The sequence below is a fragment of the Pleurodeles waltl genome, chromosome 12 (assembly GCF_031143425.1).
Source record: "Pleurodeles waltl isolate 20211129_DDA chromosome 12, aPleWal1.hap1.20221129, whole genome shotgun sequence".
NCBI lineage: Eukaryota > Metazoa > Chordata > Amphibia > Caudata > Salamandridae > Pleurodeles > Pleurodeles waltl.
This window is the reverse complement of record NC_090451.1, coordinates 139,723,936-139,749,770: the sequence shown is the minus strand read 5'-3', so window position 1 is coordinate 139,749,770 and position 25,835 is coordinate 139,723,936. Positions and strand designations below refer to the sequence as shown.

At 47.7% G+C, this 25,835-nt stretch overlaps 1 protein-coding gene across 1 annotated transcript in view; it reads right to left on the bottom strand.

Annotated features, from left to right (window-relative positions):
* Nucleotides 1–25,622, bottom strand: part of LOC138267092 (vomeronasal type-2 receptor 26-like) — a 49,186-nt gene extending 23,564 nt beyond the window's left edge. Inside the window, exons 1-2 of the mRNA XM_069215941.1 lie at nucleotides 25,218–25,622; nucleotides 5,301–5,424 (exon numbers count right to left, since the gene is read on the bottom strand). Of these exons, the coding sequence (XP_069072042.1) occupies nucleotides 5,301–5,424; nucleotides 25,218–25,622 (529 nt within the window). The remainder of the gene's footprint in view (nucleotides 1–5,300; nucleotides 5,425–25,217) is intronic.
* Nucleotides 25,623–25,835: the final 213 nt, after the last annotated feature.

The following is a 25,835-nucleotide window of genomic DNA, read 5'->3' as shown; positions in this document are numbered from 1 at the left end:
CCGCTGCCGACCGTATCATGTTACGGCCTGGCGATGTTCCGCTGGGCGGACGATGCTGCTGGCAGCAGCCCTGCGTCCCTTCTCCTGCCAGAGAACCACCTGCAAGCAGGTAAGTCAGGTGCTCCGACAGGGGAGAGGGGCGGGGGGTGTTGTGTGTGTGTGGGGGTGTGTGTGCATGTTTTGTGTGCGTGCATGTGGGTGTGGGGCGTTTGGAATGCATGTGTGCATGAATGGGTATAAGTGTGCATGTATGTTGTGTGGTGTGAATGCGTGTGTGCTAGGATGTATGTGAGTGTGTGTTGTGTGTGAATGGATGTATGCATGCTTGGGTGAATGTGGGCATTGGTGTGTGTATGTGTGTGTATGTCTGGTCGTGTAGATGTGTGTATGTCAGGGGGTCATGAGGGAGAGTGTGGGGCAGGACTCTGGGAAGGGGAGGGGAGCGGGGGACCCCTATCAGTGTCAGGGAAGGAATTCCCTGGCACTGATAGTGCCTACCGGCATGGTTTTCATGGCTGTAAGATTGCCACGATAACTATGGCGGTAGGCGGGGTCATAATCTCGAGGGTGGCATGGTGAGCAAAAGAACGATGGATTAAACCCAGATCTATGACTGGGGGTGAGTGTTTGACAATGTTCAGCATTCCGTCCATCACTTGTTGTTTTTGCTTTGTCGCCCTAAGTGGGAAGGGTATGCCCAGACGTGGGTCCCGTGCTTCCCATGCCACTGGATTCAAGCTAGCCTGGCTGATGAGGGGTGAAACCCCGAAACCGGTCCCAGGATGCTTGTTTCCGGTCCAGTGAGGACCTGGCTTGGCAGTTCGGTCTGGACTGTTCCCTTGAGGAACAGGGTCAAGACTGATTTGCATATGGCTGGGTCCAAACTGGGGTGGCATGGTGAGCAAAAGAACGATGGATTAAACCCAGATCTATGACTGGGGGTGAGTGTTTGACAATGTTCAGCATTCCGTCCATCACTTGTTGTTTTTGCTTTGTCGCCCTAAGTGGGAAGGGTATGCCCAGACGTGGGTCCCGTGCTTCCCATGCCACTGGATTCAAGCTAGCCTGGCTGATGAGGGGTGAAACCCCGAAACCGGTCCCAGGATGCTTGTTTCCGGTCCAGTGAGGACCTGGCTTGGCAGTTCGGTCTGACTGTTCCCTTGAGGAACAGGGTCAAGACTGATTTGCATATGGCTGGGTCCAAACTGGGGTGGCATGGTGAGCAAAAGAACGATGGATTAAACCCAGATCTATGACTGGGGGTGAGTGTTTGACAATGTTCAGCATTCCGTCCATCACTTGTTGTTTTTGCTTTGTCGCCCTAAGTGGGAAGGGTATGCCCAGACGTGGGTCCCGTGCTTCCCATGCCACTGGATTCAAGCTAGCCTGGCTGATGAGGGGTGAAACCCCGAAACCGGTCCCAGGATGCTTGTTTCCGGTCCAGTGAGGACCTGGCTTGGCAGTTCGGTCTGGACTGTTCCCTTGAGGAACAGGGTCAAGACTGATTTGCACATGGCTGGGTCCACACTGGGGTGGCATGGTGAGCAAAAGAACGATGGATTAAACCCAGATCTATGACTGGGGGTGAGTGTTTGACAATGTTCAGCATTCTGTCCATCACTTGTTGTTTTTGCTTTGTCGCCCTAAGTGGGAAGGGTATGCCCAGACGTGGGTCCCGTGCTTCCCATGCCACTGGATTCAAGCTAGCCTGGCTGATGAGGGGTGAAACCCCGAAACCGGTCCCAGGATGCTTGTTTCCGGTCCAGTGAGGACCTGGCTTGGCAGTTCGGTCTGGACTGTTCCCTTGAGGAACAGGGTCAAGACTGATTTGCATATGGCTGGGTCCAAACTGGGGTGGCATGGTGAGCAAAAGAACGATGGATTAAACCCAGATCTATGACTGGGGGTGAGTGTTTGACAATGTTCAGCATTCCGTCCATCACTTGTTGTTTTTGCTTTGTCGCCCTAAGTGGGAAGGGTATGCCCAGACGTGGGTCCCGTGCTTCCCATGCCACTGGATTCAAGCTAGCCTGGCTGATGAGGGGTGAAACCCCGAAACCGGTCCCAGGATGCTTGTTTCCGGTCCAGTGAGGACCTGGCTTGGCAGTTCGGTCTGGACTGTTCCCTTGAGGAACAGGGTCAAGACTGATTTGCATATGGCTGGGTCCAAACTGGGGTGGCATGGTGAGAAAAAGAACGATGGATTAAACCCAGATCTATGACTGGGGGTGAGTGTTTGACAATGTTCAGCATTCCGTCCATCACTTGTTGTTTTTGCTTTGTCGCCCTAAGTGGGAAGTGTATGCCCAGACGTGGGTCCCGTGCTTCCCATGCCACTGGATTCAAGCTAGCCTGGCTGATGAGGGGTGAAACCCCGAAACCGGTCCCAGGATGCTTGTTTCCGGTCCAGTGAGGACCTGGCTTGGCAGTTCGGTCTGGACTGTTCCCTTGAGGAACAGGGTCAAGACTGATTTGCATATGGCTGGGTCCAAACTGGGGTGGCATGGTGAGCAAAAGAACGATGGATTAAACCCAGATCTATGACTGGGGGTGAGTGTTTGACAATGTTCAGCATTCCGTCCATCACTTGTTGTTTTTGCTTTGTCGCCCTAAGTGGGAAGGGTATGCCCAGACGTGGGTCCCGTGCTTCCCATGCCACTGGATTCAAGCTAGCCTGGCTGATGAGGGGTGAAACCCCGAAACCGGTCCCAGGATGCTTGTTTCCGGTCCAGTGAGGACCTGGCTTGGCAGTTCGGTCTGGACTGTTCCCTTGAGGAACAGGGTCAAGACTGATTTGCATATGGCTGGGTCCAAACTGGGGTGGCATGGTGAGCAAAAGAACGATGGATTAAACCCAGATCTATGACTGGGGGTGAGTGTTTGACAATGTTCAGCATTCTGTCCATCACTTGTTGTTTTTGCTTTGTCGCCCTAAGTGGGAAGGGTATGCCCAGACGTGGGTCCCGTGCTTCCCATGCCACTGGATTCAAGCTAGCCTGGCTGATGAGGGGTGAAACCCCGAAACCGGTCCCAGGATGCTTGTTTCCGGTCCAGTGAGGACCTGGCTTGGCAGTTCGGTCTGGACTGTTCCCTTGAGGAACAGGGTCAAGACTGATTTGCATATGGCTGGGTCCAAACTGGGGTGGCATGGTGAGCAAAAGAACGATGGATTAAACCCAGATCTATGACTGGGGGTGAGTGTTTGACAATGTTCAGCATTCCATCCATCACTTGTTGTTTTTGCTTTGTCGCCCTAAGTGGGAAGGGTATGCCCAGACGAGGGTCCCGTGCTTCCCATGCCACTGGATTCAAGCTAGCCTGGCTGATGAGGGGTGAAACCCCGAAACCGGTCCCAGGATGCTTGTTTCCGGTCCAGTGAGGACCTGGCTTGGCAGTTCGGTCTGGACTGTTCCCTTGAGGAACAGGGTCAAGACTGATTTGCATATGGCTGGGTCCAAACTGGGGTGGCATGGTGAGCAAAAGAACGATGGATTAAACCCAGATCTATGACTGGGGGTGAGTGTTTGACAATGTTCAGCATTCCGTCCATCACTTGTTGTTTTTGCTTTGTCGCCCTAAGTGGGAAGGGTATGCCCAGACGTGGGTCCCGTGCTTCCCATGCCACTGGATTCAAGCTAGCCTGGCTGATGAGGGGTGAAACCCCAAAACCGGTCCCAGGATGCTTGTTTCCGGTCCAGTGAGGACCTGGCTTGGCAGTTCGGTCTGGACTGTTCCCTTGAGGAACAGGGTCAAGACTGATTTGCATATGGCTGGGTCCAAACTGGGGTGGCATGGTGAGAAAAAGAACGATGGATTAAACCCAGATCTATGACTGGGGGTGAGTGTTTGACAATGTTCAGCATTCCGTCCATCACTTGTTGTTTTTGCTTTGTCGCCCTAAGTGGGAAGGGTATGCCCAGACGTGGGTCCCGTGCTTCCCATGCCACTGGATTCAAGCTAGCCTGGCTGATGAGGGGTGAAACCCCGAAACCGGTCCCAGGATGCTTGTTTCCGGTCCAGTGAGGACCTGGCTTGGCAGTTCGGTCTGGACTGTTCCCTTGAGGAACAGGGTCAAGACTGATTTGCATATGGCTGGGTCCAAACTGGGGTGGCATGGTGAGCAAAAGAACGATGGATTAAACCCAGATCTATGACTGGGGGTGAGTGTTTGACAATGTTCAGCATTCCGTCCATCACTTGTTGTTTTGGGACTGTGATGGCCGCCTGGCTGGAGACCGAAGTCTCCAGCCGGGTGGCTGTTACCGCCCTGGCGGACGGAGTGGTATATTGGCAGCTTGGCTTGAGCCAAACCGCCAGTGTCATATTTTGGGGAAAGGTACCTCCAGCCTGTTGGCAGTACCTTTCGCCAAAATGCCGCCCTCAACCAGGGACATAATGAGGGCCTATGTTTTTAACCACATATTATATATATTGTAAAAAGCACTTTTTCTTTTTTTTTGTTTTCCCATGATTCACTTTCACTGCAATGTCACTGTGGGAACACCGATTATTTCAAGTCTAATATACTGAAATAACTGTTCTCAATTGCAAAAGTAAATGCATGTATTAAATAAAAGATATGAATTGTTGAAATAATTGCACAGTGAGGAGAAGTTTATCAAAAGCAACCAATAGATCTGTCAAACTGACTTTTTTCCCGGAAGGTAAGGGTCTTACTTCCTCCTTTGGGATCATTGTTATTTTACTTTATTCAGATCAAATGCATTAGCCCTCCGATCGGCTCTTCAATTTTGGGTGCGACTCGCCCGATTTACCCACTGCTCCCACTCGGGGTGGTCTGGTGCCGCTTCGCCCTCCTCATATAGTGGCCACGCCTCTCAGTAAAGGCGATCCTCCTTCGGTGATGTGCACTTGTGGCATGAAAGGGGTCCGGCACTGCTGGGGAGGTCTCAGTGACACTAATTGTGCATCTCCAGACTGGGATGCGCAGGATAATTGGCAGGACTTCAGCAGGTAACCTCCGTCACCTTGGCCACAACCCCCCACTTCAATTAGTTCTTGCCTTTGACCATGTACAACTCTTCCAATTGTCTATGTTCATGGTATACACAAACCACATGCATTCATACATATATGACATGCCTTCATTGGGGCTCCTACATGCAGATACTTACTTCTTTGGTTTACATGTACATCCCTTCTCTGGGCTATTTGGTTCAATTACAGATACTGACTCTGAGGTATATCTAAAAACTCTAATCAGTATGTATTTATACAAGAATGTAGAGAATGTATGGAGGTAAAGGACTGCTCTCTAAGGTGGGGCCATTTAAGCTCACCGGTCTGGTTGGAGATCTCTCCATCTGAGCATGGAATGCAGTCATAGCAGCAGACTCCTTGGCCCTCACGAGTGGATTTTCTGAAGCCCAAAGCACACATTTCACTGCATGAGGACTTTGGTATCTGGAGTGAAAGACAAACATTTCTTGGAATGTAGACATTAATTTGCTTAAGAATTGGGTTTATACAGTTATGAAGAGAGTGCAAGATAAAGCTCAAGTTTTCAAGGGACACATGATGATTAAAAGTTACTTCCCTGTAACAATGGTTCACTTGGCTTGGAATATATATTGACTGTAACACAATAAAAAAAAAGTTTCTAACACTTGGGTGACCGGCGCACCAGCACTATGGTCTATCCAAGGATATCAACATACCATCCAATTGCTTCTGACCCAGCATAGACACAGACTTAACAAGGGCATGACTCCATTGCAGCCCTCTTCATCTTCCCAATGTATCAGCCAAGTATTTGCTTACATATGGCCATCCATTCCAGCCCGAAACATGGGTTACATGTGAGACTAACTCTTTCACAGCCACATGGCCCTAGATTTACAGTTTGAATAATATTACAAAATCTGCCCCATCTCTAGGAGTCATCTAGATCCATCTTTATGCTAGGTCTTTAGTTTTGCCCCCGGCATACTAGCATTTTAGGGTTGGTGCCATGACATCTGGAAGCGTTAAATATGTAAGATTCTGCCTAGATTGATCCCCATCCTGCTAAAACCCATAGGTATCTTAAGCAGCCACACTGGAATAATGGAAGAAAAATGTATATGAACGGTTCCAGTCGGGTGACAAATACCAGGTAATACTAGACCAAAAACTATTTGAAAAGATGGCAACCTGGGTCCTGAATATTAGCAAATGATCACCCGAATTAGCTTGTAACCCAAGTTAACATAGCAGCTTGACCTTACAAGACAAACAGACCTCTTCCAGTCCACGATAGCAACATGCCCGCTTCTGGTTCAAGGAAAGAAGCGGAAACCAAGACAAGAGTATAAAGGGCACTATCTTTTTTCCACAGTGTCTGCCAGCAGTGCATTGTTGTTAGGCTTTCCCCCTTTGCAAATCTGGCTCCCAACCTCCTTAGCAGCACCTTTTCCTGTTTCCTCTTTGCTTTTTGCTTACCTGCAAATGAGACAGGTTTGTTTAACCTGATTTCTCTCCTGGAACTTGCAAAGTTCTTCCTTTCGGGTTGCTACTTTCGGAGACACTATGATAGTGGGTGCTTAGTATCCTGTACATACTGTTGGTGAACTATAATTGCGTATTATACGTATATATTTTAAACTTTAGTAAATACACTGTGTTTATACAGGAATATGGTGACCATTTAGTAATTTAGGAATTCTCCTGCCAGGAATTTTATCGGAATTCCAATGTTTCTCCCTTTCCTAACCGGCTTCCCTGTTTCTCTAGAATGTAATTATTTAACTCTTTTTACATTCAGGAGCTGGCAACAATATTCAGAGATGACGTAAGGAAGCATGCAGAATTACTGTTAAGTTTCATGACAGACTTCCAAGGGAAAGGATTCCACAGGCAATCACCTGAGGTCCCTTACTCAAGCTATAGATGACATCCAAACGGAAGTTACTATAAACAACAATGGTTCTGAAAACCCCAATGTTAAATCCTAAATGGCAGGGGTATATCCCGTGCATCCTGCATTCAAGGAATCACGTTTTTATCTTGAAGTGCCTTCAATATTTAAAGAAAGGATAAAGGGGTCATTCCGACCCCGGCGGGCGGCAGTCGCCGCCCGCCTGGCGGGAACCGCCATATGGCCGCTCTGCGGTCGAAAGACCGCTGGGGCCATTCTGACTTTCCTGCTGGGCCGGCGGGCGCTAGCCAATATAGCGCCCGCCGGCCCAGCGGGAAAGAGGCCTGCAACACTGAAGCCGGCTCCGAATGGAGCCGGCGGTGTTGCAGGTGTGCGACGGGTGCAGTTGCACCCGTCGCGCTTTTCACTGTCTGCTAGGCAGACAGTGAAAAGCATACTGGGGCCCTGTTAGGGGGCCCCTGCACTGCCCATGCCAGTGGCATGGGCAGTGCAGAGGCCCCCAGGGGCCCCAGGACACCCGTTCCCTCCAGCCTGTTCCTGGCGGTGAAAACCGCCAGAAACAGGCTGGTGGGAAGGGGGTCAGAATCCCCATGGCGGCGCTGCTAGCAGCGCTGCCATAGAGGATTCTCCCAGCCTGGGGAAATCCGGCGGTACAGCCGCGGTCGCCCAGGCGGGTCCGGCGGTTTGACTAATGAAGCACCGCCAGCCTGTTGGCAGTGCTTCCGTCATTCGCCACCCTGGCGGTCTATGACCGCCGGGGTCGGAATGGGGGCCAAAGTCTGTTAGCACTATGTATAGATCCTGTCCCACATCTGGAGATATTTTTCAAGAAACTGCAAGTCTGCCCATGGTTTCTCTGATTGGACATCTTGAAATAATAACTTTTGATATCAGAAATGCTCCAAAATTTACAGTTATTGTGGGCACTCTGTGGCTTAGCCAACAGAACCCTATGGTAATGTAGAGAGAGTCCTCTTTATCTCTTCTTCATGAGTTCGGTCACAACATTTGTTTTCCAATTACTTTAAGAATTTCAGTTACAACGAACACACTACACATCTAGCATGGAATACAAATTACTTTTGGAAATGTTGAGTTTGCTGATGTATTTGTGAAAGTGGGCTGAAGATTTACCCCAGATCACATATATAAATGTGCTAGTGTTTAGGTTCAATTGACAAAGATAGTGAGTGGAAGAATATACACCCTTAGAGAGAAGAAAAACAATTACAAATGCACTTGACATATGAAGATAACTTGGCTAAAGGATTTATATGACACTTGCTCGGCCACAAATGTTTTGTGCCAATACTACATGGTAAGATGCATCCCTGCATACATTACAGAGAACTAAACACTGCTACAATTAGAAATAAATATCCCTTGCTGTTATATCTATCTCACTAGACCAATTCCAGAGCGATCACTGGTTAACCAAGTTGTTTTTAAGAGGAGCATACATCCTGGTGTGCATTGGAGTTGGCGATAAATGGAACACAGAATTCATTACAAAATATGGTCACTATGAATATACATGGTAATGTCATTCAGGTTATGTAAGGCTCCTGCAACTAAATTCCAACATTTCATCAATTAGATTCTTCAAGACAGGTAAAGAAGGACTTGTGAAAACACAAAGTACATGCTAAGCTAGCTAAATGCTTCTTTGATGTGAAAAAGTGAAGCAGCCTCTATACTGACTTCTCATATTCTCATGTTAAAATGAGTTTTCCGGATAAGGTCTTCTCTATTTGTTGAGACACTAGACAGGCCCTAAAAAAGATTCTGGGGCAGATTTCAGAGCCTCTAACTCCTCCTTGCGCCTCATTAGTGTTATTTTTTTTTATACTAATGTGGCTCAAAGAGGCCAAAATTGCATAGCCAAATTTACAAAGTGGTGCAGTGCATGCATTACGCCACTTTGTAACCCTTTGCTCTACATTATATCTTTTTGAGGCATAATGAATGCAAACAAGGCATTTCCCCCATTAGAGGGGGCTGAAAACATGGGATTTCATTGCGTCATTTTTTCTGCACTTTGCACGCTTGCTCAGAGGAGGCGCTAAAAGGAGGCACACCATTGTTCACAATGGGCCACAATAGGCTTTGCAGGATTATTGTCAACATTTTTTATGCTAATACTGCAAATCTCTGAACTAGCATCAAACATTTTGACGCTAGTTCCCTAACTACCGCCAAGGTACTCCATATCATAGATATGGCGCACACATGGTTTCATCAGGAGGGCGCTAAGGGGTGCAAGAAAAGTGGCGCTACACTGGGTGTATCACCAGTTTTCTTAAATCAGGCCCTCTGTTTATATGAAGAGAGAAAACAAGTAAATACTTCAGGAACCTAAAGCATGCCTTTACTACAGAACCAATTATATATATTCCCCATGTAGTTTCTACTTGTATTGTGAAAACAGACTCTTCAGTGATTGATGTGGTTCTGTCACAGCCAGATCCAAAATATGGAGGACCTACTATTTGTAACTTATTAATCATATATGAAACTGGATGATTAGTTGAGGGGAGTGGAAGCCCCACTCAAATAATAAACACAGTCTATGTCAAGGTGAACCACAGAAAGTCACTAAATTAACCTGTGCTTAATCCTCTGGTAGCTTGACATAAACAGCAGTCAGGATTAACTCAAAGGCTCTCAAGCTACCCATAAGTATCCCTCCTGTGTGTAGCCCAGCCTACAAAAACCTGAAAGGTTTATATTTAAAACAAATGTAAACTTGTCTGAGGTGGTCAGTATTAAAATTCTAATAATATTCGTAGTTCTGGATGATTTTCACCAACATAAGTAGCTTTTACTACAAAAAAGTTTGGAGACCCTCTAAAGTGTTTGTGCAACACACATATAGTAATAAATTAAGAACATAACATAAGAGAACTCAGAACCCAATTTAGAAACATTTAGCCAATTTCAATAAATAGAATAACACCAAAACATAATAAATCCAAACAGTAAATCCAGAGTTAAGAATTTTTAAAGGTTTTAGTGAAAGATAGCATGGAAAAGAAAAAAAACGCCACACACGGGTACCTGGTAGCACAAGACTGGCATCAAGTCACAAGTTAAGGCCAATCACAATGGGGCACCAGCTAGATACAGTCACACAGTTGGCCCCAATCAAGAGTTACCTTTGGACTCATGAGAAATTGTGCTAGAGAAGGTAGAGTCATCAGCCGGCCAGATAGCAGGCTGCAGCCGAGAAGAGGTTATTGACAACGGGGAGCCACTGTCTGAATTCTCAGTGAACCCTTCAAGAATGGCAGGAAATGCTCTGTGTGGGAAAGGCTAGATTTCAGATGAAGCAAATCATCATCATCAATGGGATGCTAGTCGTCATCAAGCCCAATAAAGATTTCCACCTTCAAACGTAGAAGCGTTTTTAGAGCTCGAAGTCTTCTAGCAGGATGAGGCTCTACACTTTAGCTGAAGAGAGCTCCACAAGGCTAGATACCATTGCCAAGAGGTCCGGCTGAAGAGGATTTGGTGTTGCGGAAAAGAAGCTGGGTGAAGTCAACCCCATCGGCAGTGCATTTTGGTCAAATTAACTTGCAGGTAGGTGCTGGTCAGATCTCAAAAAGTTTTTACTGGAAATGTTTATATGTCCCAGATTTTGGTTATTGGTAGGAGGAGCAACGCTAGCACCACACCAAGGGTCCAGGATCTGTTGGGAATGGCCTGGAGTCTAATACCCACTCCATTAGAAGCAGGCAGGTTTCAGTGTATATGGAACTTATTGTGTATCTGTAGCTCACACAGGATGCCAGTCAGCTAGCCCTTGTAGTCACTTTGGTAGTCCTGGGATCAAAGAGCAAGTCCAATCTTCCTTCCTCAGGCAGCAGGGCAGTCCTTCTTCTGAGTCTCCAACAGTTCCAGATGTGATCTGAAGAGTGGTTTTGAGAAGCTAATCCTTGGTTCACAGAAACATCTGCCTGTCCTCTACTTTCAGACAGCTTGCCCACATCTGACTCTTCAGATTGTGTGTTGGTTGGCTGCATTTCAACAGGTGAAACTGCATCCCCTCTAACTGGCCAGCTTCATAGTCAATTGGGTTTCTATTAGTTGTATTCATTAGGTTATGGTGTTGTCAGGTACTCACCATTCACCACTGTCTGCTTGGGCCGCTGTCTCCTACCATGCTAATCAGGTCTGTGCTCAAGGTATAGGGAGGGTTTGGGCAATATCAAGTTCTTCTGTTCTCCCAGCCCTAAGGTCCCTTAAGTATCACACTGGATTTCAGATGTGGAACCTCACCTACTAATTTCCAGATGGCATGCTGCTTTTGCGGACCATCGCTTATGTTGCCCTCTGTGGAGTTATAGGTGCGTTTGAGCTCACGCACTTCTAGCCGTTATGCTCATAAAGGTGCTCCATCTGAATCATGGCAGCAAAGAAGGACTCAATCAGGCCAAAAATGAGTCTCTCCCCCTCTAAATAGAGCTCCTCCAACTGTGTGATATGTGAATGTCAGAAGAGGTGTCTGAGCCACTGTTCTGCTAGAGTTCATGGTTGCCTCACAGAAATGCAACCACTCCTTTCCCCATCACGCCACAACGCTTGTATTTCATTTGTACCCAAAAACTGTCACACATTTGTCATCACTCATTTCTGTGGAATAAGGTGTTAATATCTAGGTGTTGAAAAGAGTACTGTTACTGGCAAATATTGTGACATTAAAGCTACTAGACGTGAATGGTTGGATATCACTATTATCAAATAGTGCTAATAAGATAAGAGTCAATATATACCAAATATAAGATGCTGGATACAAGACATTTTTTTTCACCTTATTCTTCTAGTATGACACGCTAGAAACCATTAACCCAAATCCTGGCTGAAAGCTCTGTGTATAATCCCTTAAGCAAACCTATGAACTAGTGTCAAACACAAAACTTTGTAAATGGCTTGCCATAGATATGGCTAAAGAAATCTGCCTAATATCTTTCTGCTAATTAATAAGACACTATCATTTGAGTGGCTTGTCACCTTGATTATTTTAAAAGCTCTACTGTAGTATTAATATGGACATTGGTCTCTTGTCTGGTTATATTGCGGAGTGTTAGAGTTAATGGATGGACTAACAGTTTTGCATATTTTTTGCAGTTCCATTTTAACAGAAATACTGGTTTGTAGGCAGAGTCTGCTCAAACAATAATGCCTTTTTAACAAAAAAATTTAGATTGTCTTGCTTCCAGGATTTTGAAAGGTAAATGCAGCACCTCTCCTGTATGATTCAGTAAGAACCTCAATAAGAAGATTTCCAACAGTATGTGCTGGTTCTTTATAGTACTCATTTAAAAGACAATATTCTCCTTCATTAAGAAGGTCATTTTTCAGTGCCAACACTTCATCCATTTGGACAGACACTCACGCATAGTGACCTTCTTTGCAGAAATAGAGTACAGCTGTGCGTTGGAAAGGGATTCCTATCATTCATTTCCATCATAGAATTGACAGCTAAAAAGTCCAGTTCAGAAACTTGGGCTGTTAATCCCTGAAGAACATCAAGAGAACGCCAAACCCTTTGGCCTATAAGGTTAATTCCCTGAATTGTGATATTTTTTTTATTTGACTTTATGACTAGGAATTTAGAGATCTAAACACTGTTCTCTAATAAATTAGATTTATACTTTAACATGGGATCTCTCCCCTTATCCTCGTCATCACTTCAATAAACTGGCATATCTCACTCTCATCTCATTCTCATCTTCATTCTAATTTTTCACTGTTTCCACATGCCAAATGTGTACCACTTTCATGTCCTTAGCTACCTGTGAATGTTTCACATTCTATTTGTTTTCTATATAATCAATTAAGTTTCTTATGCATACCATACAAAGCTTTACTTGTGTTTATGAGAGTGGCTTGCATCACAGACCCCAGCTTGATTTAGAAACAATCTTCAATCTTGAGTTTAAAACATGTTCAGTAAAGAGAATGCCTTCAAGAAGCTTTTTCAGCATAATTAACAAATGAGGCAGAAACCTCACTCTCTGATGCAGGTACTCTGTTGTTTTCAGCCCTTGAAACATAAAGATATATGTCCCATTTAAACAAAATGAGAGCTTGTGTGGCAATTATTTATCTGAATGGGAGCAGAGGTGGGTGAGAAATTAGACACAAAAGTATGGCTCCAATACTGCTGAGGTACTGAAAAGTAGTGAATTATGGATTGGGATGGGTGGTAGTCCGCCACAAGTAATAAAGTCACCAACTCCACCCCAACTAAGTTGCATTACAGCTAAAGGAATAATGAGTGGAGTTGTTGACATCAGTAACCTGGTACTTCTGTCCAAGTAGGTGTTGTGCAGGTGACACCAGGTTTTCAGTCACTAAAGTGATACTGGCTCCTGTGTCCCTGTAGGCCTGGGCCTCAACACCATTTATGTGAATTGACTGCTTGTACTTGTCCATGTTAAGGGGACAAGCAGCCAAGATGGCAAGGCCAGTGCCACCAGGTGAGATAGAAACTGTCTTGGGGGGGTTCTACACCTACACCAGTTTCTATGATGGACCCAAAAGTGAACCAAACCACCTTTACATTGACTATTGCCAGTAGTCCTACCACTATTACTACTACTACTAGGGGTACTAGAAGTGGAAGTGGCTGTATTAGTGGTGGTAGGCTCAGGGGCTTTACTTGGGCAGGGCTTATCCCCTGGCCTATGGCCTTTACCTCTGCACAGATAGCACCAAGGCTTTTTAGTGTGTGCAGAAGAGGAAGACGAGGAAAAGGTTGTATTCCTACCCCCAGAGGAGTTTTGTGGGCCTGATGAGGAGTTGTTTGTCCCCACCCTTGTCCCGAGACTCATCACCTTCGTTCTTCTTTTCACCCCTTGTATGAGCTTTTCTGCTCACCCTTGCTCTGACCCATTTGTCTGCCTTCTTTCCCAATTCTTGGGGAGAGGTCAGATCTAAGTCTACCAGATTCTTGTGCAATAAGTCAGACACATAGTTATTCAAAATATGCTCTCTCAAAAGAAGATTGTATAAGCCCTTCATAATCAGATACTTTGCTGCCGTGTAACCAGCCTTCTAAAGCCTTAGCAGAACAGTCCACAAAGTCTATCTAATCCTGTGAGGACTCTTTTCTGGTTTCTTTGAACTTAATTCTGTATTGCTCAGTGATTAATCCAAATTAACCTAAGAGTGCAGTTGTAAGAACACCAGAGTTGTCTGAGTCTTCTTCTCTGACAGTGAGAAGTCTTTCCCTCCCCTTGTCAGAAAAGGACAACCACAGAATAGCAGCCATTGAGGGATCCTCTGAACTTGGCAGGCACTTCCAAGTGAAACAAAACACTTATAAATATCATCCTCAACCTTGTATGGAGGTACAATTTTGTGCAGATTTCTAGAGTCTATGGTATCCTCCCTAACTCCTGAAACTGCTGCTGCCACCATGGGAGCTAACCCCAACCCTTCCTTTCCTTTTCCACAGCCAAGTCTTCCCTATCTAGGGCTAGCTGTTGCTGCAGCAGCCTCAGCCTGGCCATCTCCAGTCTCAGCTTCCTGAGCTCCCTATCTATGGAGTAATCACCTGGAGCTGAACCATGGGATCCCTCAGATACGGAGGTGATATGGGAATGGGCAGAGGTAGATCTTTCATTAGCTTTTGTAACCCTAGTGACCTGACCTCTGGGTGTGAAGTGTGCCCTACCTGAGTGACTACCCTTCCCAGCTACACTAGTGGGTTTGCTAGTTGGAAGATCTTTGGAAGAGCCCTCACCTGAATCTGAAGGATGATTCTCTGATTCTAAGTGGTTAGAATATCCCTCCCCTTCCTCCTACTGGTTATCAGCATGTTCCTGGTCATCCTGAAGGAGAAGGCTCAAAAGAAAATTATTTTGGGGGTTCTTCCCTACATCTAGGCTTCTGTCTGAGCACAGTCCCTTCAGTTCCTTGAAGGCCATGCCCTCATATGGAGTACCCATGACCTCAGAGCTAGGCCCAGCAGTTGACATGCTGTAAGTGTCTTAGTGTAGTGCAGGGAGAACCTAACCTACCTAACCTCTAGTTTCTCAGAAAGGAAAGTAAGAGACTAGAACCCTGTACTAGGTATGTATGTTTAGCTCTAGGTATAGAGTATTCCTTTCTGTGGAAAGCACCAGTGACAGAGAGATAAGGCAATTGGAAGTCGTATCCCACAGCTGCACCACCAATGTAGGAGGCTGGCCTGGTTTGTAGTGGGTACCTAAGGTACTTACACCTTATACCAGGTCCAGTTATCACTTATCAGTGAACGGTAGGCAGAGTCTAGAAGCCAGACTCTCTAGGGGTAGTGTGGATGAGCAGCCGAGGCCTAACTAGGAGACATGCAATGCTCGTGTAATACCACTGTAGTCACACAGTACTCACACATGAAAGAAAGTACTCAGTTTTACAAAAATAAATTCACTTTATTTTGGTGACACAAATGCCAAAAATACTGTAGAGACTATACTCCCTTATGAGGTAAGTCATACACAAATTATATACACTAGTATTCAGAAATAGCTGTAAAACAGTTAGAAAACAGTACAAATAGTGAAAATCACAACAGTTAGAAATGGGCCGGGGGAAACACAAACCATATATTAAGAAAGTGGAATGTGAAAGTCGGTTTCCCACCTAGGCAAGTGTAGTCTGTAGAGGGGTGCTGGGAGTAATAAAAAATACACCAAAGGTAAGTAATAGAACCCACCCCAGAGCCCAGGAAAGAAAGAGTAAATCACAGTAACTTTCCTACAACACACAAGAACACAAGAAAGAAGATTATGCAAGAACCAGAAGAGACTGCAAGACACCAATGATGGATTTCTGGTCCTGAAGACCTGTGAAAGAAGGGGACCAAGTCCAAAAAGCACTGAAGAGTCCAGGGAGAACAGGAGCCTCTGCTAATCTGGATGAAGGTGCAAAAGAGGAACCACTAGTCAATACTGCACCCAAGAAAACAGATGCAGGTTCCTGGTTGGTGCAGATGATGTTGCACGCCGGATGAATGATTGCAGTCTGGTTTGAGTCACTGGATACCGCCAACAAGCCTTGGCACATGTAACGTTCGCGGTTAGCGGAAAATAGCACAGCCCGGGACCGGGAGGGACCTGGTGGGCTCTACCCAGGAGGGGGAGCCGGAGGGGGCTCTCAGTAACTCAGAGAACCCTCAGAAAGCCAGGCAGCATGCACAGGAGTCCCACAGCACGGGGACAAAGGAGGTGCAAAAGGTGGACCATCCAGCACTACAACTATGGATCCCATGCCGCCGAAGAACCACTCAGGAAGCTGTGCATCGCAGGATAGAGTGCTTGGGGCCAGAGCTGCATGGGGCATGAAGAATGTTTTGGAAGGATGCCACCAAGCCTTGGCAACTGCAAAACACATGGTGCAAAGGAGTACTGTCTTGGGTGGGGAGGCAAGCTCTTACCTCCACCAACGTTGGACAGTAGGACGTCAGTACCATTGGGACCACTTCAGTCTACCACCTGTGATGCTGGATCCACGAACTTCATTAGGAGTGGAGACCCACCCCACAGGTCGTTGCTGCAGAGGGGTACCTACTGAAGCATGAAAGTGACTTCTTCACTCCAAGGGAGATTCCTTTGTTCTTCTGGTGCAGGGTGAAGACAAGCTGTCTTCTGAGGATGCACGACTTGGAAACAGTTGCAGTTGCTGGCAGGAGGTGGAGATACAATGTTGCAGAAGTCGTCTTTGCTTCTTTGTTGCAGTTTGTAGAGTTCCTGAATTTGACAAAGTAGCCTCTTTCTAGCATGGTTACCCATTTTTTGGCATGTTTGTCAGTGTGTTTAGACTGTGTCACTGGGATCCTGCTAGTCAGGAACCAGTCCTTATGGTTTGTGGCCTCCTTGTCAATATTTTTCACTGTTTTTGTCAGTATGCTTGACTGAGTCACTGGAGTCTCGCTAACCAGAACCCCAGTGCTCATGCTCTCTCTGTTCCCATATTTGGCCATGTAAGGTGTCTAACGAATGGGAATAGTACCCCAATACCGATTCCAGTATTGGTTGCACAATCCCATGCACTCTGGGGGCTCCGCAGTGGACCTCCAGTACTGCCATACCAGCCCTCTGAGATTTTCCAGGCAGCCCCAGCTGCTGCCACCTCACAGACAGGTTGCTGCCCTCCTGTTGCTTGAGCAGCTCAAGCTCAGGAAGGCAGAACAAAGGAATAACACCCTCTCGCTTTAGAAATGGGTGTTACAGGCATGGGAGGGGCAGCCTCCCAGAGCCTCTGGAAATGCTTTGAAGGGCACAGACAGTGCCCTCCTTGCATAATCCAGTCTACACCGGTTCAGGGACCCACAGTCCCTCCTCTGGCACAAATCTGGACAAAGGAAAGGGGAGTGACCACTCCCCTGTCCATCACTGTAGGAGGCTGGCCTGGCTTATAGTGAGTACCTGATGGTACTTACACCTTGTGCTAGGTCCAGTTATCCCTTATTAGTAGATTAGTAGTGTTCTAGCAGCTTAGGCTGATAGAGGTAGCTATAGCTGAGCAGCTTAGGCTGAACAGGAGACATGCAAAGTTCCTCCATACCACTTATATCATATAGCACTATATCATAAGAATCACAATATTCATAGTTACTAAAAATAAAGGTACTTTATTTTAGTGGCAATGTGCCACAAATATCTCAGAGGATATACTTCCCTTATATACACAAAATATGCACACAAACCAAAATCAGGTAAGTAAACAGTTAGAAAATTAGTGCAAACACTGTAGAACACAATAGGATGCAATAGGCCTAGGTGCAACACAAACCATATACATATATATATGGAACCCAGGCCTAGTGTAGTGTGTAGAGGGTCACTGGGAGTGTAAGAAAACACTAAGGGTGTCCAAGATACCCCACCTCAAGACCCTGAAAAGTAGGAGTAAAGTTACCTTCCTTCCCCAGAAACACACTAAAGCCATGATAGGAGATTCTACAAAGGCAACAAATGATTTAAAAGCACTGAAGATGGATTCCTGGACCTGAGGACCTGTAAAGGAAGGGGACCAAGTCCAAGAGTCATGCAAGTGTCCGGGGGGGGCAGGAGCCCACTAAACCCCGGATGACGGTGCAAAATGGCTGCCTCCGGGTGTAAGAAGCTGAATATTCTGCAACAACAGAAGAAGCCAGGAACTTCTCCTTTGCACAGAAGATGTCCCACGGTGTGCTGGGGGATGCAGAGTTGTTTCCACGCAGAAAGACCACAAACAAACCTTGCTAGCTGCAAGAGTCACGGGTTGAAGAAAATGGGGACTGCCCGGGCCCAGGAAGGACCAAGATTGCCCCTTGATGGAGAAGACAGAGGGGTTGCTCAGCAACACAGAGAGCCCACACAGAAGCAGGCAGCAGAAGCACTTAAACAGGCGTTCAAGATATCAGAGCATGGCAGTCATCTCAACACTACGAAGGTCCCACGAAATCGGTTGTCAACTCAGCGAGTTGAGCAATGCAGGACAGAGTGCTGGGTACCTGGGCTATGCTGTGCATGAAGGATTCCTTGCAAAAGTGAACAGAAGGCGTAGTAGCTGCAGTTCATGCAGTCCACGGGATTACTGTCTGGCGTGGGGAGGCAAGGACTTACCTCCCCAAAATTTGGACAGAGGGACCACTGGACTGTCAGGGTCACTTGGATCCAGCTCCTGTGTACCATAGACTACGCTAGTTGAGAGGAGAGGGGACCCAGAGGACTGGGGATGCAGAAGTTTTGTGCCAGCGTTAGCAGGGGGAAGATTCCGTCGACCCAAGGGAGATTTCTTCTTGGCTTCCAGTGCAGGGTGAAGGCAGACAGCCCTCAGTGCATGCACCACTAGGAAACAGTCGAGAAAGCCAGCAGGATTAGGCGCTACAATGTTGCTGGTAGTCGTCTTGCTATTTTGTTGCAGTTTTGCAGGAGTCCTGGAGCAGTCAGGGGTCCATCCTTGGCAGAAGTCGAAGAGGGAGATGCAGAGGAACTCTGGTGAGCTCTTGCATTCGTTATCTGATGAGAAACCCACAGGAGAAACCCTAAATAGCCCTCAGAGGAGGATTGGCCACCTAACCAGGTAAGCACCTATCAGGAGTGGTCTCTGACATCACCTGCTGCCACTGGCCACTGGCCACTCAGAGGCCTCCATTGTGCCCTCACACCTCTGCATTCAAGATGGGGGAGGTCTGGGACACACTGGAGGAGCTCTGGGCACCACCCCTGGGGTGGTGATGGACAGGGGAGTGGTCACTCCCCTTTCCTTTGTCCAGTTGCGCGCCAGAGAGGGGGCTGGGGAAATCCCTGAACCGGTGTAGACTGGCTTATGCAAGGAGGGCACCATCTGTGCCCTTCAAAGCATTTCCAGAGGCTGAGGGAGGCTACTCCTCCCCAGCCCTTAACACCTATTTCCAAAGGGAGAAGGTGTAACACCCTCTCTCAGAGGAAATCCTTTGTTCTGCCTTCCTGTGACTTGGCTGCCCAGACCCAAGGAGGGCAGAATCCTGTCTGTGGGTTGGCAGCAGCAGTAGCTGCAGTGAAAACCTCAGAGAGCTAGTTTGGCAGTACCCGGGGTCCAAGCTGGAGCCCCGGGGATGCATGGGATTGGCACCCCAATACCATATTTGGCATGGGGGGGGGCAATTCCATGATCTAGGACATGTTACATGGCCATATTCGGAGTTACCATTGTGAAGCTACATATAGGTATTGACCTATATGTAGTGCACGTGTGTAATGATGTCCCCGCACTCACAAAGTCCGGGGAAATTGCCCTGAACTATGTGGGGGCACCTTGGCTAGTGTCAGGGTGCCCTCACACTTAGTAACTTTGCACCTAACCTTCACTAAGTGGGGGTTAGACCTTTAGGTGACTTATAAGTTACTAGAGTGCAGTGTAAAATGGCTGTGAAATAACGTGGATGTTATTTTACTCAGGCTGCAGTGGCAGTCCTGTGTAAGAAATGTCTGAGCTCCCTATGGGTGGCAAAAGAAATGCTGCATCCCATAGGGATCTCCTGAAATCCCAATACCCTGGGTACCTAGGTACTGTATACTAGGGAATTATAAGGGTGTTCCAGTGTGCCAATTAGAATTGGTAGAAATGGTCACTAGCCTGTAGTGACAATTTTAAAGGCAGAGAGAGCATAGGCACTGAGGTTCTGATTAGCAGAGCCTCAGTAACACAGTTAGGCACCACATAGGGAACACATTCTGTCCACAAACTATTAACTCTGGGGCCCTGGGCAGTAGGGTCCCAGTGAGACATATAAAACACTCCGACAAGTAGCGTTTTCACTATGAGCACTGGGGTCCTGGCTAGCAGGATCCCAGTGAGACAGTAAAAACACCCTGACATATAGTTACAAACAGGCCGAAAGTTGGGGTAACAAGGCTAAAAAGAGGCTACTTTCCTACAATCACCCCAGGGGTGGTGCCCAGAGCTCCTCCAGAGTGTTCCTGTGTTTTGACATCTTGGGTTCCAAGGTGGTAGGGCACTCTGCGAGCATCTGAGTGGCCAGTGGCACCAGGTGATATCAGAGAACCCTCCTAATAGGTGCTTCCCTGTCTAGGTGCCCAATCCCCCTTTCAGGGCTATTTAGGGTCTCTCCTCTGGGTGTTTCTTCAGATTTGGATTGCAAGACTCCAGCAGGAATCCTCTGAATCCTTTACTTCAATGAAGAAACTGCATCTGGACCCACCAGTGTAGGAGGCTGGCCTGGTTTGTAGTGGGTACCAAAGATACTTACACCTTATACCACATCCAGTTATCCCTTATTAGTGAAATGTAGTCACTAATGGTGATGGACAGGGGAGTGGTCACTACCCTTTCTTTTATCCAATTTCCCAACAGAGCAGGGATTGGGGGTCCAAGAATGTGTGTGGACTGGATTTTGGAAGGAGGGAACCAACTGTGCTCTTCACAGCATTTCCAGTAGGCTGGGGAGGCTACCCCTCCCAAGCCTGTATTGAGCAACAGTAGGGCAGAAACCTGTCTGAAAGGTGGCAGCAGCTGGGGCTGCCTGGAAAACGTCAGAAGGCTGTAATGGCAGTACTGGGGGTCCTCTAAGGAGCCCCCAGAGTGCATGGAATCATACAACCAATACTTGCTAAAGTGTTACCATTATGTGGCTGGACATAGGTAGTGACCTATGTCCAGTACACACGTAAAATGGCGTCCCCGCACTCACGAGGTCCAGGAAAATGGTCCTGGAGGTCATGGGGAAACCTCTGCTAGTGCAGGGGTGCCCTCACACACAGGTACTCGGCACCCTGTCCTCAGGGCTGGAGGGCCTGCTATAGGGGTGACTTTTAAGTGACCTGGTGCAGTGTAAGTGGTAGTGAAATGGTGCATTCACCTTTTCACGCAGGCTGCAATGGCAGTCTTACAGAACCCTTTGCATGGGCTCCCTATGGGTGGCAAAAGATATGCACCAGTATGCCAATTGTGGGTGAAATACTGGGTTGCCCTTATGCAATAATTATAATTTAAGGAAGAGAGCATAACTACTGGGGTCCTGATTAGCAGGATCCCAGTAGACACAGTCAAACACACTGACAAACAGGCCAAAAATGGGGATAACCATGATAGAAAGAGGCAACTTTCCTACAGCTGGTCAGCGTAAAAAATAAAGCAGCACGGGCGAGCGTACGTTGAAAAAGTCAGCGATGCATCAATTCCTTACTCGCAAGTGAGGCCGTGTGTTGTTTCCTTCTCCGGTCAGGTCGGCAATGGTTTGTTTTTCTCCCGCGCAAGAGAGCGATGTGTCAATTTCTGGACGGGGCACCTCGGATCCAGGCAGTGTCGGGCTGACTTGGATGCCCAGGAACGAAACGTGGAAAATCCGGTCACACTGTGTTAGAAAACCGCACTGTGTGGGGTTTGCATCATCATCCTCCGTAAGCAGGTGTTGTGCATTGTTTCTCCAGCAGGGTGGTGTCGATCTCCCAGCCGCGATGAAGGTTGAGCATCGATTTCAATCGCGAAGCCGGCAGCAAGTTGTTTATCAGCCACCTTGCGGAAGGTGCTTCAAAAGTTTCCCACACGGCATTTTGTGCGTGGATTTTCAGCTCTTGTCTGCCAATTTCACCTTTCAAGGGCCCAGTGACTGGATAGAGCACCACTTGGCAAGGTAGGAGTCTCAGCAGAGAGTCCAGGTGCTGGCAGGGGAAGTCTTTGATGGCCCTGAGACTTCAACAACAGGAGGCAAGCTCAGTTCAAGCCCTTGGAGATTCTTTTCAAGCAGGAATGCACAACATAGTCCAGTCTTGGTCCCTTTTCACAGGCTGAAGCAGCAACTACAGGATTGACCAGTAAAGCACAGTCACAGGCAGGGGCAGCACTTCTCTTCAGCTCTTCAGCTCTTCTCCTTGGCAATAGTTCCATTTGATTCCAGAAGTGATCTCATTTTCAGAGGTTTTGGGTCTACTACTTATGCTCCTTTCTGCCTTTGAAGTTGGCAAACTTCAAAAGCAAGTCTCTCTTTTTTGTAAGATCCTGTCTTGCCCAGGCCAAGACCCAGGCACACACCATGGGGTTGGAGACTGCATTGTGTGAGGGAAGGCACAGTCCTTTTAGGTGTGAGTGGCCACTCCTACCCTCCCAGCACAGATGGCTCATCAGGATATGCAGGCTACACCCCAGCTCCCTTTGTGTCACTGTTTGGAGAGAGGTGCAAACAGCCCAACTGTCAAACTGACCCAGACAGGGAATCCACAAACAGGCAGAGTCACATAATGGTTTAAGCAAGAAAATACCTACTTTCTAAAAGTGGCATTTTCAAACACACAGGGGGTGATTCTGACCGCGGCGGACGGCGGTCGCCGCCCGCCAAGCGGTTCCCGCCGAAAGACCGCGGCGGTCATTCTGGCTTTCCCACTGGGCTGGTGGGTGACCGCCGAAAGTCCGCCCGTCAGCCCAGCGTGAAACACCCTTCCCACGAGGAAGCCGGCTCAGAATGGAGCTGGCGGAGTGGGAAGGTGCGACGGGTGCAGTTGCACCCGTCGCGAATTTCAGTGTCTGCAAAGCAGACACTGAAATTCTTTTTGGGGCCCTCTTACGGGGGCCCCACGACACCCCATACCGCCATCCTGTTCACGGTGGGCGAACCGCCAGGAACAGGATGGCGGTATGGGCTGTCAGAATCCCCATGGCGGCGCAGCAAGCTGCGCCGCCATGGCGGATTCCCATGGGCAGCGGAAAGTCGGCGGTACACCGCCGGATTTCCGCTTCTGGCCGCGGCTGTAATTACCGCCAGGGTCAGAATGACCCCCACAGTCTAAAAACAAACTTTACTAAAAGATGTGTTTTTAAATTATGAGTTCAGAGATCCTAAACTCCATTTTTCCATCTGCTCCCAAAGGGAATCTGCACTATAATAATATTTCAAGGTAGCCCCCATGCTAATCTATGAGAGAGATGCACATTGAAAACCGAATTTGGTAGTATTTCACTGTCGGGACATATAAAACACATTAGTATATGTTCTAACTTAAACATACCCTGCACCCTGCCCATGGGGCTACCTATGGAAGGTCTAGGGCTGGCAAGTGGGTACGCTTGCCAAGTCGAATTGACAGTTTAAAACTGCACACACAGACACTGCAGTGGCAGATCTCAGCCGTGTTTACAGGGCTACTCATGTGGTTGGCACAACCAGTGATGCAGGCCCACTAGTAGCATTTGATTAACAGGCCCAGGGCACATCTAGTGCACTGTACTAGGGGCTTATTAGTAAATCAAATATGCCAATCATGAAAAGCCAATTACACATACATTCTACATAGGAGTACTTGCACATTAGCACTGGATAGCAGTGGTAAAGTGCCCAGAGTATCAAAAACAGAGTCCAGCACACATCAACAACCTGGGAAACAGAGGCAAAAAATTAGCGGAGACCACACCAAGGATGCCAAGTCTAACATGTGTCCCCCCATCTGAAAGTGAGGAGCAACTATCCAACCTCATGGGAGTTCTCATAACTAAGGTGGAAGAATCTGGACAGACCATCTGCATTGGCGTGTTCTATGCAGGGCAGGTGTTCCACCGTAAAGTCCATTCCCTTTTAGGTGAAATGGACCACCTCAACAGTTTTGAAATCTCCCGCCTCATCTGAAGTACCCATCCGAGAGGCCTGTGGTCGTTCTGAAGCCGGAAGTGAGTCCACAGCAAAAGCTTCACACTCTATTGCACTCCACCTACATTCTCTGCGAAGTAACCTCCTGCTAATGAAGGCTACAGGTTGATCTAGGCCCTCTTCCTTAAGCTGTGACAGTACTGCTTGTGTACCATGCTCTGAGGCATCTGTTTGCACAACAAACTCCTTGGAGTAGTCAGGTGCCTTCAGCACAGGTGCTATGCACAGGGCAGCCTTCAGGGCATCAAAAGCGGTCTGGCAAGCCTCTGTCCAGATCACCTTCATTGGTTGCTTCTTGGAAGTCAACTCATTCAAGGGGGCAACAATGTTGCCATATCCCTTGACAAAACCCCTGTAATAGCCAGTGAGACCTAAAAAGGTCCTCAACTCAGTCAGGGTCTTGGGAGGCTCTCAAGCCAGAATGGTGTCAATCTTTGGCTGTAGGGGTGCCACCTGGCCACTACCTACCTGGTGCACCAAATACACCACAGAACCCTGCCCAATTTGGCACTTGCTTGCCTTAATAGTGAGGACTGCCTTTTGCAGGCCCTCCAACACTCTGCAGAGGTGCTGCAATTTTTCCTCTGAAGTGGAACTGAACACTGCAATGTCATCCAGCTATGCTGCGCTGAAGTCATCCAGCCCAGTCAACACCTGGTTGACCAACCTCTGGAATGTCTCTGGGGCATTTTTCATCCCAAATGGCATCACTTTAAATGGGAAGCATCCATCTGGGGTAGAAAATACTGACCTCTCCTTGGCCCCCTCAGTTAGGGCAATCTACCAATAACCAGGCATCAGATCAAATGTGCTGAGGTATTTGGCAGTTCCCAACCGATCGATGAGCTCATCAGCTCGGGGGATGGCGTGCACATCAGTTTAAGTGACCGCATTGAGAGCCCGGTAGTCCACATAGACCTGGAGTTCTGGGATGGCACCAGGAGCAGCAGCCTTTGGGACCAAGACCACAGGGCTGGCCCAAGGGCTGCTAGAAAACTCAATGATGCCTAGGGATAACATCTTAGACACCTCATCTTTGATGCTAGCCCTGACCTTACCAGTCACCCTATAAACCTTCTGTTTAATGGGTGGACTGTCCCCAGTGTCCACATCATGTGTGCACAAGTGTGTGACCCCTGGGATCAAGGAGAACAGGGAGGCAAACTGACCCAATACCTGGCGACAGTCCCTCTGTTGTTCTGAGGTCAGTGAGGGGGAGAGGCACACTCCCTCCACCGACCCATCTTTTTCTCCAGCAGATAGGAGGTATAGAAGAGGCTCACTATCTTCTTCCACATTATCATCTGTCGCGAGGAGCATGGACAATTCAGTCCGCTCAAAGTGTGGCTTGAGAAAGACCACATGCAGGAACCTTAAGTGGTTTCTGGGAGTCCGCAGGTCCACCAGGTAGGTGACTTCGCTCTTGCGCTCCACCACCTCAAAGGGCCCAGTCCACTTGTCCTGCAGTGCCCTAGGCTCCACTGGCTTCATTACCCACACTTTTTGTTCAGGCTGAAACTCGACCAGAGTCCCTTTCTGGTTATACCTCCATTTCATGTCTGCCTGGCTTGCTTCCAGGTTCTCTTGTGCAAGAGCTCTGAAGTGGGCAGTCTGGTTTCTGAAAGCCAGCATGTTGCTAAATATCTCATGGAGAGGTTTACTGGGGGCTTTCTCTAAGCCCTCCTTCACCTGACTCAAGGGTCCCCTGACAGGGTGGCTATACAGTAACTCAAAAGGACTAAGGGGGTCATTACGAACATGGCGGTGTGGATCGCCATGCCGGCGGTGGCGGTAATTGCCACCAACAGGATGGCGGTTCAGACCACCATATTACGAACGTGGCAG